Raw genomic sequence first — 15,364 nt, 5'->3', positions numbered from 1 at the left:
TCACTGCTTTTTTTCCAGAAGCTTTTGGACTGGGGTAAAGCCAAACTGGAGAAAATGAGACTAAAAGCAGATAAAACGATTCTTAACTGCGACATAAACGCGGACAGAGTCTCAGTCTAAGCCAGTGTTTAAGCTGCTCAAGACGTTAGCATGCTACCGGTTAGCAACTGTCAACACGTGGCTCACCTCTATGAACACTGAGGAAATACTACAGTAACAGAGCTGAGCTGTTACTATTAGTCCACATGTGTTCATCGCGTTGAAGCTAAATGCTAACCGGTGGCATGCTAACGTCTTGAGCAGCTTAAACGCTGACTCACTGGTTTCTTCACATAAACGCGCGTTCTTGAGCAGTGATTATAAGTAGATAAAAATGCCACTGAGTAGAGATATTGCTACATGTTCTAGTGCTGCATGATTCTACTTCGGTATTCAAAATGGCCGCCACAAGGCCAGTCGAGAAGCTTTTAGATTGGAGAAAATACGCTCGGTTAAGGTGGTAAGATTTTAATTAACTAGAGGTGGGCAATATATAAACTAGTATTGAAATGGCTGTTTGGAAGATAGACAACTTTACCATATTATGTTTATCTCCATTGTCAAGAAATGGGGGAAAACCTGGGGGGCCAAACCCAAAACTTGGACTAAATCTTTTCAAAAATTATGCCCAAACCCATCATTCAGGCATAGCAGTAATGATAATAATTGAATTATTCTAAAGGCATGAAAAAGAGTCCCCTCCGCCGCTCACAGCCCTGCACCTGCTCGTCAGACCCAGAGGAAAAAAAAGACATTGTAAAACAGAGTCTGGCTCGGATTAGGAAACTCGAACTCTCACTGGAACCACAGGCCAACAACACACTGTAACTTTAAACCCGGGACTGGGCTTTGTTTTGGAGCCGGCTTACTTTCCCAACGCACTGTGTCACTGTGATTGAGTCGAAACTGCAGGTTGAATCGCCGCAATAAGCAAATCACAAAGACTGCTATTATTGCGGTAATCAAATGCCTGAGACCCGCTGTGTAGAAAACAACATGTCCTGGATGGAAAACTTGATAAGCAGTTCATGTTTCAGCCTGTTTGCAAGTTGTTACTCTCCTGGACATGTTTAAAAATATGTGTTTTAAAGGACTGTAGAAATAAAAAGGAGGAGCGGCGTCTGATCCTAACGTATGTGGATAGTTAGCATGTTCGCTAGTCCGGGCAACTTTCAGAGTCCGTTAGCCTGTTTCCAATGTATTTATCCTTTAGCCGTTAGCATTAGCCATCAAACAGTGCAAATTATGAGCGATCCAGATGTTTTCAGCTGCTGTCAACTCACATTTAGGTCAAAGCCTCGTTAGTAGGGATGGGCGGATACCAAAGTATCGATATATCGATACCAAACGGCTACTTTTTAAGTATCAATATTGGGCAAAAAGTATTGATACTAATTTGCATATGTAAAAAAAGGCAGGGCAGCAATTATCAACACAAAAGGATGATTTATTTCTTTGTTCTGAGCCAAAACAGTCACAACAGGAAAAGATTGAACTGAGCCAGGCATATCATTCTGGTTTAGGTTCTGTTTGTCATTTAAGTATTAATTTAACATTTTGTTTATGTATTTAATTTCACATTAGTATTGTTTAATTAACCAGTTAAAGTAATATAATTTTAATTGACCAGTTAAGTATGTAAAACAACCAGTTTTAGAAATGCATATTGATTGAAATACATTCACCCATATGAAATGACCAGTATCGGTATCGGTATCGACAAAAATGACCCCAAAAGTATCGGTAACGTATCGATTCCAAAAAATGTGGTATCGCCCATCCCTACTCGTTATAAATCAATAATGAATGTACAGACCTTTTGAGATTTTAGTTTAGATACAAATTAGCATCTAAAAGTGTCCCCAGAGCTAAATGCTAACTCGAATTCAGTTTTTGCTTTATGTGCGATCGGATACACAAACATTGGCCATGATGCAATGATAAAGAAACCACAGAAATAATTTAAATGCCATGAAAATTACAAACACACCTCGCCATGTGTTAGTATTGTACCTGGCTTCCCGGAGCGTTCAATTTCAATCGGGTCCGAGAGTCATTAGCTCACAAAATGTGCGCATTTGCAGCAACAGGCTAAAATAGCTAAAGGCATTTCTATGATTTCTGTGAGTGCAACTAGGAATTCGATTGTGGTAACCATGGTAAACTGATTTTTTTACTTGGTTTATAGAGCCTTTCCCTGCTTACATCATCAGTGGCATCAGCTGGAGGCAGGAAGTGATCAAGAGAAGGAAGATCAAACTCAAACTAGCGATTATAAGTGTAAAATTACAACTAAAAGATGTGGTCCTGTTGTGACTTAAGGTGCAAGAACAAGATGAATGACATTTGAGACGACAAAATAAGGTTTATCAGGGTTGATCAATTGTTAATCGTTACTATGACAACAGCTACAATGGAAATACAGCAAATATGCGGGGAAAAAAACATAAAAAACGACTATCAATATTTCTTAAACTCAACGGAGAGTTACTGAACCTACTTATTTCTCAGACTCATTAGCCAAAAATGCCGCACCTACTGCTAAAAAAGTAATATTTACTAAAGTCACTACTTCCAGGGTTAGCGTAGCTGCTGCACCATTAGCATTTATCGCTGCTAAACCCGCTATTTTGGTCAATATTACTTTTATAGCAGTAGGTGTAGCATTTTTGGCTAATGGGCCTGATAAATAAGTATGTTCAGTAACTCCCTGTTGAGTTTCAGAAATATTTATCGTGGTATTAAAGAGTTTTTTGTAGTTTCTCGCACATCTGCGGACCCGGAAGTAGAGCTGTATTGATAGGAATCTAGCTTCCCGCCTCCAGCTAAGCCCAGAATATTCACAAACTATTAAAGGGTTAATATATATAGATAAAATCTCTGTAATGGCTGGTCCAAAGTCCAAAGTCCAAAGTCTCTCAGCACATATGAACTAAGGTCACGTGATTGTCTCGTAAAGGCACCAAAAGTGGAGACAATATTCAAACTGATGTGCCTGATGTTGGTCAGATAAAGGCCTTTCAGCCGTGAGATGAATGTGTCAGGTTTGTGTTTCCAATCACTTCCAAATAATGATCAGGGGAAACATTTGGAGACCTTGTTTAAGAACTGATTCAGTCATTTTAATTCTCGTTTTGCTCTCAGACCTGGGTTGGTGTCCATCTCCAGGTGCAGCATGGAGGGCCGGTCGCTCAAAGATGGCCGCTCTAAAAGGTGATCGTCGAAGAAGCTGCTGAACAGGTCGCTGCTGAAGTCCTCCATGTGGTCTCCAGAGAACGGCTGGGGAAACAAACAGGGAGAGAGGAGGATAAAACTGTGACGCATTCTCACCCTGACGCCTTTCCAGACACAAAGATATAAAGCCTGTTCTCGACAACTCCACATTCATGCATGAGTTCAGCCAATTGGAAGTGTTTTTGTGATGCTTTCAACAAACTACTGCAGTAAAACGGATCAAACAATGTCATTATTTTTCAAGAAATTGCGATTTTCGTGCCAGGGATCCAATTTAAGAGCTTAAAATTTGAATTTTCTTGGCGGTGCAGCTGGGAGTTCCCTTAGAGATAAAGATGGATGGATTTTACTTTCAATATAGTTCCAGAAGCTTTAGCAGCACTTGTCCAAAATGACCCAAACCTCACTCCACCCTTAGCAAAGCCACAAACTCTATTAATCTATGAAATCACTATGAATCTATGAAGGAAGAAACCTGGGCTGAACCGGGTTTAAAGCGGAAGTAAAGCAGGATTGAACATGGACTAAACCATAACTAAACACGGGTCAAAATGGAGTAATCTACTTGGATAAAATCAGGATTAAGAATGAACAAGATCCAAAAAAAGAGGACAATACTTGGAGTGAACCAGGACTTTCCGATCACTGTTTTGACCCAGCTGCTCTCGGAAAACAAGGGACTAAACTCGTATGGTTGGAAGATAAAAACATTGGCTTGAGATGAGGGAAAACTGCACTTAATTAATGGAACATTAATGAGTCTCATGTTTAATTCTGCGACATGGTTTTCCCGCAACAGAGGAACAGCTGCCTGATGTTTTCACAGAAGGCAGTAGTTGATCTGATCATCTCCAGCTCATTATTGAAGACATTTATGAACAATGAGACCTTGTAGACTTGATTCATTTGCAGGCGAATACTTATGAGCATCCTGCTTCCACTGCACTTAAAAACACTTCACACTTCGATTCCCGTATTCCCGTATTTGAAGTAGTAATAGTCTGCAGTGTTAGAGAAAAAACAATGGTAGAGGATGGATGAGGAATAGGCAGGGGTCTGGATGTCTTATGCAGGAGAAGTTTAAACTCAAATCTGGATTTGCTTCCACATGAAGAGGGATAAATAACCTCTGTTGCGCGTCATACTGATATGCAACCCAAAAGCATACAGTGCCAGAAAACCTGACACTTTATGAAGTAACTATTAGGGCTGGGTCCACTGTAAGGTTGTCAAAAAAAATAGATTCCTTGATTCTAAATTGATACTAAACGTGGTATCGAAGATAGATATTCATTTGAGCAGGAATCGATACTTTCTGTGTTTCCTCCCCCCTCCTGCTCACTCCCAGAGGGCTGGAAGGAACCTGCTGTGCTATGATCAAAACTTAAATTAGAGCTAAAAAGCACTCACTTAAACCCTGAATAAAAATCTAAAAGTAAATGCATCCATTGTCGAAGTGTAGAATCTGATTACTGGTGCAAAACCAGGTTGAAAGGAGCAGCGTTTTTATAGAAACTGTGGAATTTGCGATTGTGGCTAATGTTAGCTTAGCAACATCCATTGGTTTACATGTATCAGTTAGCATTGGCTATGAAGCTGTGTTTTCTCCTAATAAATCAATCTGTACTTAACTCATTAATATATTTAGAGGAATTTTCAAGGCCAGTTTTAAAGCAGCACTAAGTAACTTGTTTACATTAATAAATCCTTTCCGTAGTCACTCTGGGGGTAATACAAGTGTTACTGGGATGATTGAGGGTCTTTCATCTCCCCTGGTGTTTCTGGCCAGAAAACCACAATTGCAACTTGCCTGCCACCGGACCGGAGCCACCAATACACACTAATAGAATCACAAAGAAGAAGCTAACAGGCTAACTGTGAGCTAGCGCCACTTTAAACAGTATTTACAACCAAGTCTGATTGAAAAAAATATTTCCATTGTGTCCATTTATTACTTAATGTATCAAGAACATGGTAAATCTGAAATATAATGTTGAGTATTCTGCAATGTTTCAGTATCGTGACAACACTACTACATCCATCTCTAAAACTCAAGTGAGAAAATAATAAAACATTTAACATAATAGCCTCCATAGAGCCCATTTTGTCATTGAGGTAATTGCTTTGTAATACGTCCAATTATGTCTATATTTGAGTCGGTAATGGTCCGCTGTCGTTTTCCCAAATCCTTCTCCATTCATCTGCTCACTGTTTATTTGGCCTGACCCATATTCCCGAATGGGACGGAGTTAAAGGGGAGTGGCGGTTGTCTTGAGGGGGATATTTTCCAGCGCGGCCCACAGGAAAAGGACAAGGATACTCTGTTCGTTTAAAGGGACGGACGACGAGCTGCTAAACTGAGGAGCGGCGAGTTGAGAGAGTTGTGTTATGTAATTTTGTGAATGAAAGTAGCAGTTGTAAGAACAGTATAAGCTGGTAGTATTACAAGAGTAGTAGCCGGATACAAAACAGAAACGCTTTACTAGGCTTCTATAAATCTACTTATTCTTCTTCTACAGCTTAATATTACCACGCAATCCTGTCACTTCTTTGACTCATTTATTTAGAAAGTAAGTCACTGATTTCTAGTTTAGCTTTAAGAAAGGATCAAATCTGTTTAGGTCTGTCCCATTTGCTTGTTGAAAAAAATCATTAAGTTTGAGTTCGACTTTGTTTTTTATCGTTTTTGTAAATTTGTGGCATATATAGTCATGTTTCAAAACAGTTAAGGGGGAAAACAATTGAGACAAATCAAAAATTTCTCTAATTATTCAAAAAGTACTTTAACAAATGCTGAATTATGAATATAGTTTTCTACTAAGGAAAGATACAAAGACATGGAGAGGAGCAAAGTGGTTCAACAGCCCATAAATACATGAATAACGGAGAATGCGAACACGATGAGTCATGTTAGCATCGTGCTAATGCTAACGGCTAGCTACGACTGCCGTTTTTTCTACTTCTACTGAACAATCTGCTGTGATAAAATTTCCATATGGACCTGATTTACACTTGACTATATTTGTATGTGACAAATAAAGTCACATACCACCAGAAAATGGATTCCCTAAAGATTTTGTTTTCCCCCTCGGCGAAGCCACGCCCCCTTCTATGACGCGATGTATCTATCTGCAACTTCCGAACAAATAATTCAAGGATTCCGAAGGTCATTGGTACAAAGGGCTGGAAAGAAATATGAGAAAATGTAATTTATGTGTCAATAACTGTGTAGGAGAATTACATGTCATATTAAAGTACAAACAAAGAGATATTAGTTTTCAGAGACAGATCTGCTGAAGTATTATTGTAATTATCCATCCATGTTCACGTTGGTGATGCTGTTTCAGTCAAAAAGCACAAAGAGCATCTGTAGCCCTGGTGCCTTCATAAAGAGGGTTCTCCCACTGTATCACTGAAGTATATGTATATAAGTATATGGTGAAGAGCGAAAATAATAAATGAAAATGAAAATAACGCAACAAAAACACAATTAAAAAGTGACGAAACAGCTAAAAAAGGTGCCACAAAAAAGCTATAAAAAGGCAACATAAGAGCCACCAAAACGTAGCGAAAACATGAAAAAAAGCGATGAAGAAAGCAACAAAAAATGACAAAAAAATGACTAAAGAGCGACACAAAAGCAATGAAAAAAGCTACAAAAGAGCGACAAAAATGTGCCAGAAAAGCAACGATAACTTAATGGAAAAAGCTACAAAAGAGCGACAGAAAAGCAACGATAACTCAATGAAAAAAGCTACAAAAAAACGACAAAAATGTGCCAGAAAAGCAACGATAACTCAATGAAAGAGCAACAAAAGAGAGACAAAATAAGTGACAAAATGCTAACAAAAAAGTTACAAAAAAGGACAGGGGCTTCAAAAACAGGAGTGTGCATTATCAGGCTAATACAATGAGCAAAACACATATACTTTGGAGCCTTTACAGAACTGTAGTATTCTCAAAAACTGGACTTCTAACTAACTAACGGCAGCTGATTAATACCCATGTGTCCACAGTTTAACCGCACGTTCTCACCTAAATCAAACACAGACAGTAAAACGCGTCGGTGCGAGAGTTAATGACAGTCTTTATCCATTCACAACGATAACTCTGACTTTGTTGCGGTCTCCTCAGACCACCGCCGTCTCAGTGACACGACTGGGAAATCTGCCCGGTAAAGCGTGACTGCTATTTGCCGCTGTCGTAATAATTTCCTTGCTTTAAGCTCGGGGAGAAAATAGACCGATGCTCTGACTACACTTGTGGTTCAGTCTGAATGCTGTCATGTTTTTATTGGTTCTGTCATTGTTTGGAGCCGGGTTTAGACGATTTTATAATTTTAGCCTCGCTGGTTACGGCGGTGACGGCTTGGTTCAACTTATTTTTATAAACCTAAACTAGAAGAGTGATCTGACTGGGATTTTACTGACCCGTATTTGTAATGTTTTCAAATCAAGATAGGTTTAAAGTGCACATTTTGAGACACTGCAGACAAAACTCTTTTTTGTTTTACAATTGCTTGGTTTTACTCTCTGTAAACCTTTGTAGAAATCATCTTAACTCAATACAAGAGGGTGAGTGACATGGGAAAAGCAAAAAAGGCGCTGTATAAGTTTGATTACTATCACTATTTTAATTAGGGCTGTCCTCAATATATCGTTATGTACGTGACAATACCCGTATCGTATCCAGGAACCTGTATCATGATACACAAATATGTCGTATCACAACATGCACTTTAACTACTCCAATAAAAGGCTTGAGTCAGGGGTGTCCAAACTTTTTTCATGGGGGGGGGGGGGCGCATATTGAAGCGTACACGGGGTGAAGGGCCGTAGATCAGTAGTTACTGCCGCAAAACCTTCGACTAGCAGAGGTTTAAATTGTGCCCCACACCTCTATTTAAGCTTAAAACCTTCATGCCAGCTCTGTCTCACAATAAAATGTTAGTTGTTTGGTTAGAATTGTATAGAATTATTGCATTTCAAATAAAAAGGTCCATCTCTGGTGATGTGAACCGATACAGCAAGAGGCCGAGGGCCACCATAAATTGGTCTGAGGGCCGCACTTTGGACACCCCTGGCTTAAAGGGACTATACAGAGTTTAAAAAAGTTATAATTATGTATTTTCCTCCCCCTACATGTTCCAGCCATTTCCTAATGTGTAGAATGAGCCCAGATTCACCACAACTGCCTCTAAAATCCTGCACTGTCGCTCAAAAAGTTGTTACTTCGGGTCAGTAGTGCCGTCATGCACGAGCTTAATATAGAAGGTGCAGTTACGCATAAGACCTGAGGTGGTAGTAGTGAGTATAAAATGGACAACTTGCATCTAGCATATTAGATTTTTTTCTTAAAAGCAGAACTAAGTAACTTGTTCACCTAAATAAATCCTTTCCGTAGTCCCTCTGGGGGTAAAACAAGTGTTAATGGGATGATTGGGGGTCTTTCATCTCCCCCTGGCGTCTCTGGCCAGAAAAGAAGAACATGCAGCTACATCATCGTAACAGTCCGGTTACATCAATAACGCGTCAGTTCCAAGTCTTCTGTTGAATATACTTTATTAAAACTGGCTCTTGTGTATTGTTTGTGATCACAGATGATGCAAATACACGTCCGTGGGCAGTATATGAATTTAAATAAAGTGCGTCAGGTGAGGCGGCTAAAGCTAGCTTAATGATAGCTATGGATCCACAGGCGTTAGCATTCAATAAATACGTGACTTTTACTCCTGGAATCTCTCGTTTGAGCAGCGAAGAATTTGTAGCTCTACGTAGTGGAGCTATTTTGACCCGTTTTCCAATGTGTAAAACAAATGACAGTGTTTTCAGCTGCTAAAAAGTTCTTGCTCCTATTAAATAACACGGTGACCAGAAGTGGTTTACTCACTTAGCGGAATGCGGAAGTCGTTAGCGCATAACCCCTATTGGCAATTGCGGGCCAAGAAGTGACTTCCTGTTTCGATCCAGCACGCCAAAATAAAAGCACCGTCTTATTCTTTAGTTCAGTAGTTCATTAATTCAACTTTATTTCTGCCTAACAGACAAAACACTTAAAATGTGTTTATTTAATTATATTCTACTAATCAATGAGACGAGCTGTGTGCTTTTATTTTGGCGTGCTGGATCGAAACAGGAAGTCACTTTTTGGGCGGCGCTGATATAATTTTAAGTTATGCACAGAGTCTATTGCAGCTTTTCCTGCTCCGACCTTGAGTCACCAATACACACTAATGGAATCACGAAGAAGAAGCTAACAGGCTAACGGGTAAAGCTAACTGCGGGCTAGCTCCACTTAAACAGTATTTACAGCCAAGTTTGAGTGAAAAAAATGATCTTCATTGTGCATTTGGATGTACAATATCCCTCTGTTCCTTTGTCTTATATGTCAGTGAAGTATTTACTCTCACGGACAATTGATGAGTAAAAAAACGCAACATGCTACGACAGGATATTTCGATATACTTTCAGAAGAGTTGTATAAATCTCCATAGTGATAAAACTGGGAATTGCAGCCTCTTCTCTCCCCGACAATGATCCGTCTAAACTTAGCCCAACGTGGTTTTAGTTTGACATTTTTACAGCCTGTCGAGCGAGTGAGAAATTTGTCCTGAACAAGCCCCAACCTTCAGGGTCTGGATCCGAACCCGGGCCTGGACCGGGGGCTCACGTGAGAGACTCTGTGGGGACTCTGCGGTGCGGACTTGGAAGATCCGCACTTTCCTTGAACCGCCTCAGACCCAGTGAACCCCGGTGCACTCCCGGTAACGGCGCCGCCCCCTCGCATTCCACTGACGGGGCCGGCCAATCGGGAGGCGGCATGCGCGGAAGAGCGGCCAATCGGGGGGGGAGCGTGGAAAAGGGGGAGGCGGGATTAGAGCGGAGCTGGATGACAGGGTCTGAATGGAGGAGTTTGAGCAAAAGTTATTGTGGAAATTACGGGTGAAATTACAGGAAAGAGAGATGAGAGTCGGGCCAAGCGGAGAGACGGGGCTCGAAATACTTTACTACAACAACAAGAAAGTACAAGGAGTAAACGAACCGGGACTAAGACTGGGGTAGTCTGGATTAGGACTAAAGCTGGACTACATTATGATGGGATAGTGAGCTTCTTTTTGCTAAAATAAACAGATTTGATCCTTTGAAATTTGCTTTATTTAACCTCTTAACCCCCGCCTTAACCGAGCACATTTTCTCCAGTTCGGCTTTACCCAAATCTAAAGCTTCTTGACTGATCTAATACAATTTTTACTTAAGTAAAAGCATAAAAGTATGGATTATAAAATGTACTTGATAAGAAAAAAGTATTTAAGAGTTAAATCTGCAGGATTTAAAAAAAATCATTTGAATAAAACCAGGTCTAAACGAGTAAACCACTTATTCATGTCAAAAACAGGAACTAAATGAGGTCTAAACGAGGTCTAAACGAGGTCTAAAGGAGTACACCAGTAACTCAGGTCAACAACAGGAACTAAACCAGGTCTAAACCAGATCTAAACATGGTCTAAAAGAGTAAACCACAAACAGGAACTAAACCTGGTCTAAACCTGGACTAAACTGGGTCTAAACCAGGTCTAAACCAGATCTAAACAAGGTCTATAGGAGTAAACCACTAACTCAGGTCAAAAACAGGAACTAAACGAGGTCTAAACGAGGTCTAAACGAGGTCTAAAGGAGTACACCAGTAACTCAGGTCAACAACAGGAACTAAACCAGGTCTAAACCAGATCTAAACATGGTCTATAGGAGTAAACCACTAACTCAGGTCAAAAACAGGAACTAAACCTGGTCGAAACCTGGACTAAACCTGGACTAAACTGGGTCTAAACCTGGACTAAACTGGGTCTAAACTGGGTCTAAACCAGATCTAAACAAGGTCTAAAGGAGTAAACCACTAACTCAGGTCAAAAACAGGAACTAAACCTGGTCTAAACCTGGACTAAACTGGGTCAAAAACAGGAACTAAACCTGGTCTAAACCAAGTCTAAACTGGGACTAAACCAGTTTGTCGTAGGGAGGTCTCTTTAAAAACAAAATACTTTTACTTTTAACCTAATTTAAACATGTAGTGGAGTAGAAAGTACAGACACAGGCTCTAAAATGTCGTGAAGTAAAAGTAAAAAGTATTCATCATGAAATGTACTTAAGTAAAGTAAAAGTACCTATAATTTGTACTTTTTACTTGTACTTCATCACATTTTTGTCACATTTCTGTTGCTCTTTTGTGGCTTTTTCATCACATTTTTGTTGCTTTTTTCTTAACATTTGGTTAAAGCCAGATAGCAGAAAATGTGCTCAGCTCAGGTGGGGGTTAAGAGGTCAAATTAAGGACAACAATTAAGAAAAAGAGGAATCAACTCCTTTGCAAAGCTAGATCAATGTAAAATGGGATAAAACAGACCAAAAAGATCCACCTCTTCATATTCATCAGGTCAAAACTATGTCTAAAGATGACTAAGCCAACAACAGGACTGATTGTTCAAATTAAAACACTGAAGGAGATCTATTACACATTCAGGCGTTTTCAAAATGATCCAAAAAGAAATATCTCAACAGGTTTTGTAAAAGAATTAACTTAAGCCTGAACTAAACCGACGACTCCATCCAAAGGACAATATTATGGCTACAATGGTCCAGAACTGCTTTGAATTAGAAAACCACAAAGACGACTCCATCTTCCCCCCCCCCCCCCCCCCCCCCCCCCCCCCCGACCTCGGTTCCTCCCCAGACACCAAAAGACCAGACCAAAGACCAGACCAGAGACCAGCTTTGTCCAAGTCTCGGTCTAAGTGGGTCCAGCGAGGTCTTTATTTAGACTAAAACCACAACAGACACGGGCCGAGTCACAGGCGAAAATAAACCAAGCTGTGAACTATTGAAGCCACCGGGAGGGAAATAGGTTTGGAAAGGTTTAAATTTAGTGGAACTGGGTCGCCTGGACTTCAAGGTGTACCAGGTACGAACTGTTCATCATGTTTCACTGTAATACGAAGTACACGGGTTCAAATACAGGCAAATACAGACCAACATCGATTTCTGGGGATATTTATAGGCTGATGCCGATATGCTGATGTTTTTAACCAATATTTTTTCCAAATATCTGGTTTATAATCCTGTAAAAACACAATACTTGGTCACTCCAGCATTCTTTTCGATTCTAATTTATCACTTTAAGCAATTCAGTCATAGTTTCCTTGATTAGTTGCCGTCAGCATTAGCATAGATACCGACAGCATCCCTGGAATCGCTCCATATATGGTCATGTTTGAAAACAGTTAAAGGGGAAAACAATTTGGAGAAAAAACAAAACTTTCTCTAATTATTAAAAAATTACTTTAACAAATGCTGAATTATTGATATAGATTTCTACCTGATAAAGAAACAAAGACATGGGGAGGAGCAAAGTGGTTAAGCAGCCCATAAATACATAAATAACGGAGAATGCTAACATGATGCTACATCGTGCTAATGCTAAAGATAGCTCTGACTGCTGTTTTTTTGCTTCTACTGATCAATTTGCTGTGAATTTAGACTTGACTTTCTTTGTATGTGATATTCGGTTGCTAGCCGCAGCATTTTGCGTGGCTAAAACTAACTCAGCGACTGGATTCTCCAGGTTCTGCGCTTCAAAATGACATGCAGCATGTGCATATTCACTGAGGTTTAGTTGGTGAAACTTGTGCTACTGTTTAACAAACTTGCAGCTAACCAGTGTTAATTTTGACAACATATTTTAATTTTGTTTTAGTCTTTTGACGAAATTGTAATTCGATTTTAGTCTAGTTTTAGTCAAAAAATATCTTCAATTTTAGTCTTTAGTTTTAGTCGACTAAAACTGCAAGTCAATTTAGTCGACTTTCCATTGATAATAATCATATTTAATCTTGTTCCTCTGCTTCATGGAGCTGCTCCACATGAACAAAGCTCAGAGCTGATCCTTTGGCAGAGAATTTACATGATATGAGGCTTTTTCAGACTGTCAATAGAAGTTTGGATGATTTTAGTCTCTCCTTTTCATTTTTATTTAGTCTTATTTCAGTCGACTAAAATATCTGGACATTTTAGTCATAGTTTTAGTCTCATGAGAAACTTTTAATTTAGTTTTAGTCCAATTTTAGTCGTCAAAAATATCACTTTGACTAAAATTAAGACTAAATATTTTAGTCGACGAAATGAACACTGCTAGCTACAACTGCTGTTTTTTGCTTCTACTGAACAATCTGCTGTGAATTTAGACTTGACTTTCTTTGTATGTGATATATAAGTTAATATTTCATTGATATCTATCTGTATCTATACTGCCGTTAGCATTAGCATTCGGTTGCTAGCCACAGCATTTTGCGTGGCGATCAGAAATACAATTGCGGAGGCTAAAACAATTGCTAAAGCAAGACTGAATTCTCCAGGTTCTGCGCTTCAAAATGATACGCAGCATGTCCATATTCACTGAGGTTTAGTTGGTGAAACTTGTGCAATTGTTACTGTACAAACTTGCAGCTAACCAAGTTTCATCGTGATAAAGCCCTGACTTTGCTCTTTCCAATGCAAGAAACAGGAAGTCTTTATTATTATCAGTCACGGAGATGTCAGCTTTCATCGGCGTTAGATCGTCCAAATATCAGTCGAACTCTTGATGATTTATTAACAATTACAAAAAACATAAGATTGAACGGTCTGGTAGCTTACATTCTTTGTTGCGGCCAAAAAACCACTAGACAATCAGCCTAAACGTCATGCACGAGCTTTATATAGAACCTGCAGTTACGCGTGAGACCTGAAGTGGCAGTAGTGAGTATAAAAATGACCAACTTGCATCTATCCCCTTTAATCCGCTGACAGGAAGTGACATAGATAGAGGTAAAGCTCCACAGCAGTTTGACTCATTTCCCATTAACATAACATGGTCGGCACGGCAACAGTTTAAAACGATTCGCCTCTGTCTATGTCACTTCCTGTCAGAGTCCAATAAGGAAGTGAAACTATGAAAGAAAGCCGAGTAGCAGCAGGCGGGATTCTCTGGCAAACAACAGCCAGCCGGAGTCAACCCATGGGCAAGGACACAAAGAAAGTGTTTGCAGTCGTCGTCATGCAGTAGTAACAGTAGTAGAAGTAGTAGAAGTAGTAGTAGCTGCAGCACGCTTCACCATCCGAAACTTTCTCATAACCACTGGGTGTTAGCTGGATTTAAATACTAGTTTAGGTCTAGTTTGGACCTGGTTAAGTCCTGATTTAGTCCTAAATGACGCCTTTCCCCCTAAATAGTCTGGTGTCTGGTGTGTAGTTTAGTCGTGGTTTACTTCTGGGTTAGTCACTGCATCCAACATCTTTACTGCCTTTACTGCCTTCAGAGATTCACACACTTTAAGACTTCTTTGTTTTTTATATGCTTGGGGCTGTTACAGAGGACTTAGCTTGTGATCTTACTTAAATCTACTACATACCCTTTACTGCTATGATTACACTGGAAATGCCGCCTTATCTTTGATAAAACTACGCAAATATGTTTCGATTGTCAGAAATTGTGCTGCATTTAAGTAGTTGTCTATGCCAGTGTTTCCCAACCGGGGGTGCGGGGACCCCAGGGGGTACACAAGCACTTAGCAGGAGGTACATGGAAATATTTCAGCGTTTTTGCTTTAATTTTCAACACTATACGCAACTATAAATGCCAATAAAGTTGAGTTTAGCAGATGATTTAGTAAATAATTGGCTGCTCCTTTGAGTTAAAGGGACTATACGGAGTTTAAAAAAGATTAAAACTGAGTATTTCCATCCCCCTACATGTTCCAGCCATGTCCTAATGTGTAGAATGAGCCCAGACAGCCCAAAAAGTTGTTAGTTCGGGTCTGAGGTGCCGTTTTACATAGAGACTGCATTTGCACGTAAGACCTGAGGTGGCAGTAGTGAGTGTACAATGTTCAACTTGCATCTAGTCTCTTTAAGGGGTACTTTGAGTAGAAATGAATGACTCAAGGGGTACGAAAGACTGATTCTTCTTAAATTTAACCTTTTAGTCTCATTTTAAGTGCTTTGTATCAAGTCAATTTCTCATATTTTAAGCAAATTAATTCTCGTCTCATTTGCATTTCTCT

General features: G+C 39.7%; 2 protein-coding genes across 6 annotated transcripts in view; one reads left to right on the top strand and one right to left on the bottom strand.

The window, feature by feature from the left end:
• Nucleotides 1–15,364, top strand: part of tgds (TDP-glucose 4,6-dehydratase) — a 305,863-nt gene that overhangs the window by 249,681 nt on the left and 40,818 nt on the right. The gene's annotated exons all lie outside the window — the stretch shown is intronic.
• The window catches only part of creb3l1 (cAMP responsive element binding protein 3-like 1), a 47,566-nt gene that overhangs the window by 21,690 nt on the left and 10,512 nt on the right, over nt 1–15,364 (bottom strand). For all 4 annotated transcript variants that reach the window (XM_079582049.1, XM_079582048.1, XM_079582051.1 and 1 more), the window contains one exon: nt 3,186–3,318. In XM_079582049.1, the coding sequence (XP_079438175.1) occupies nt 3,186–3,318 (133 nt within the window). The remainder of the gene's footprint in view (nt 1–3,185; nt 3,319–15,364) is intronic.

Source organism: Gobius niger (genome assembly GCF_951799975.1).
Source record: "Gobius niger genome assembly, chromosome: 23".
Taxonomy (NCBI): domain Eukaryota; kingdom Metazoa; phylum Chordata; class Actinopteri; order Gobiiformes; family Gobiidae; genus Gobius; species Gobius niger.
This window is presented reverse-complemented; position numbering and strand designations above follow the sequence as displayed.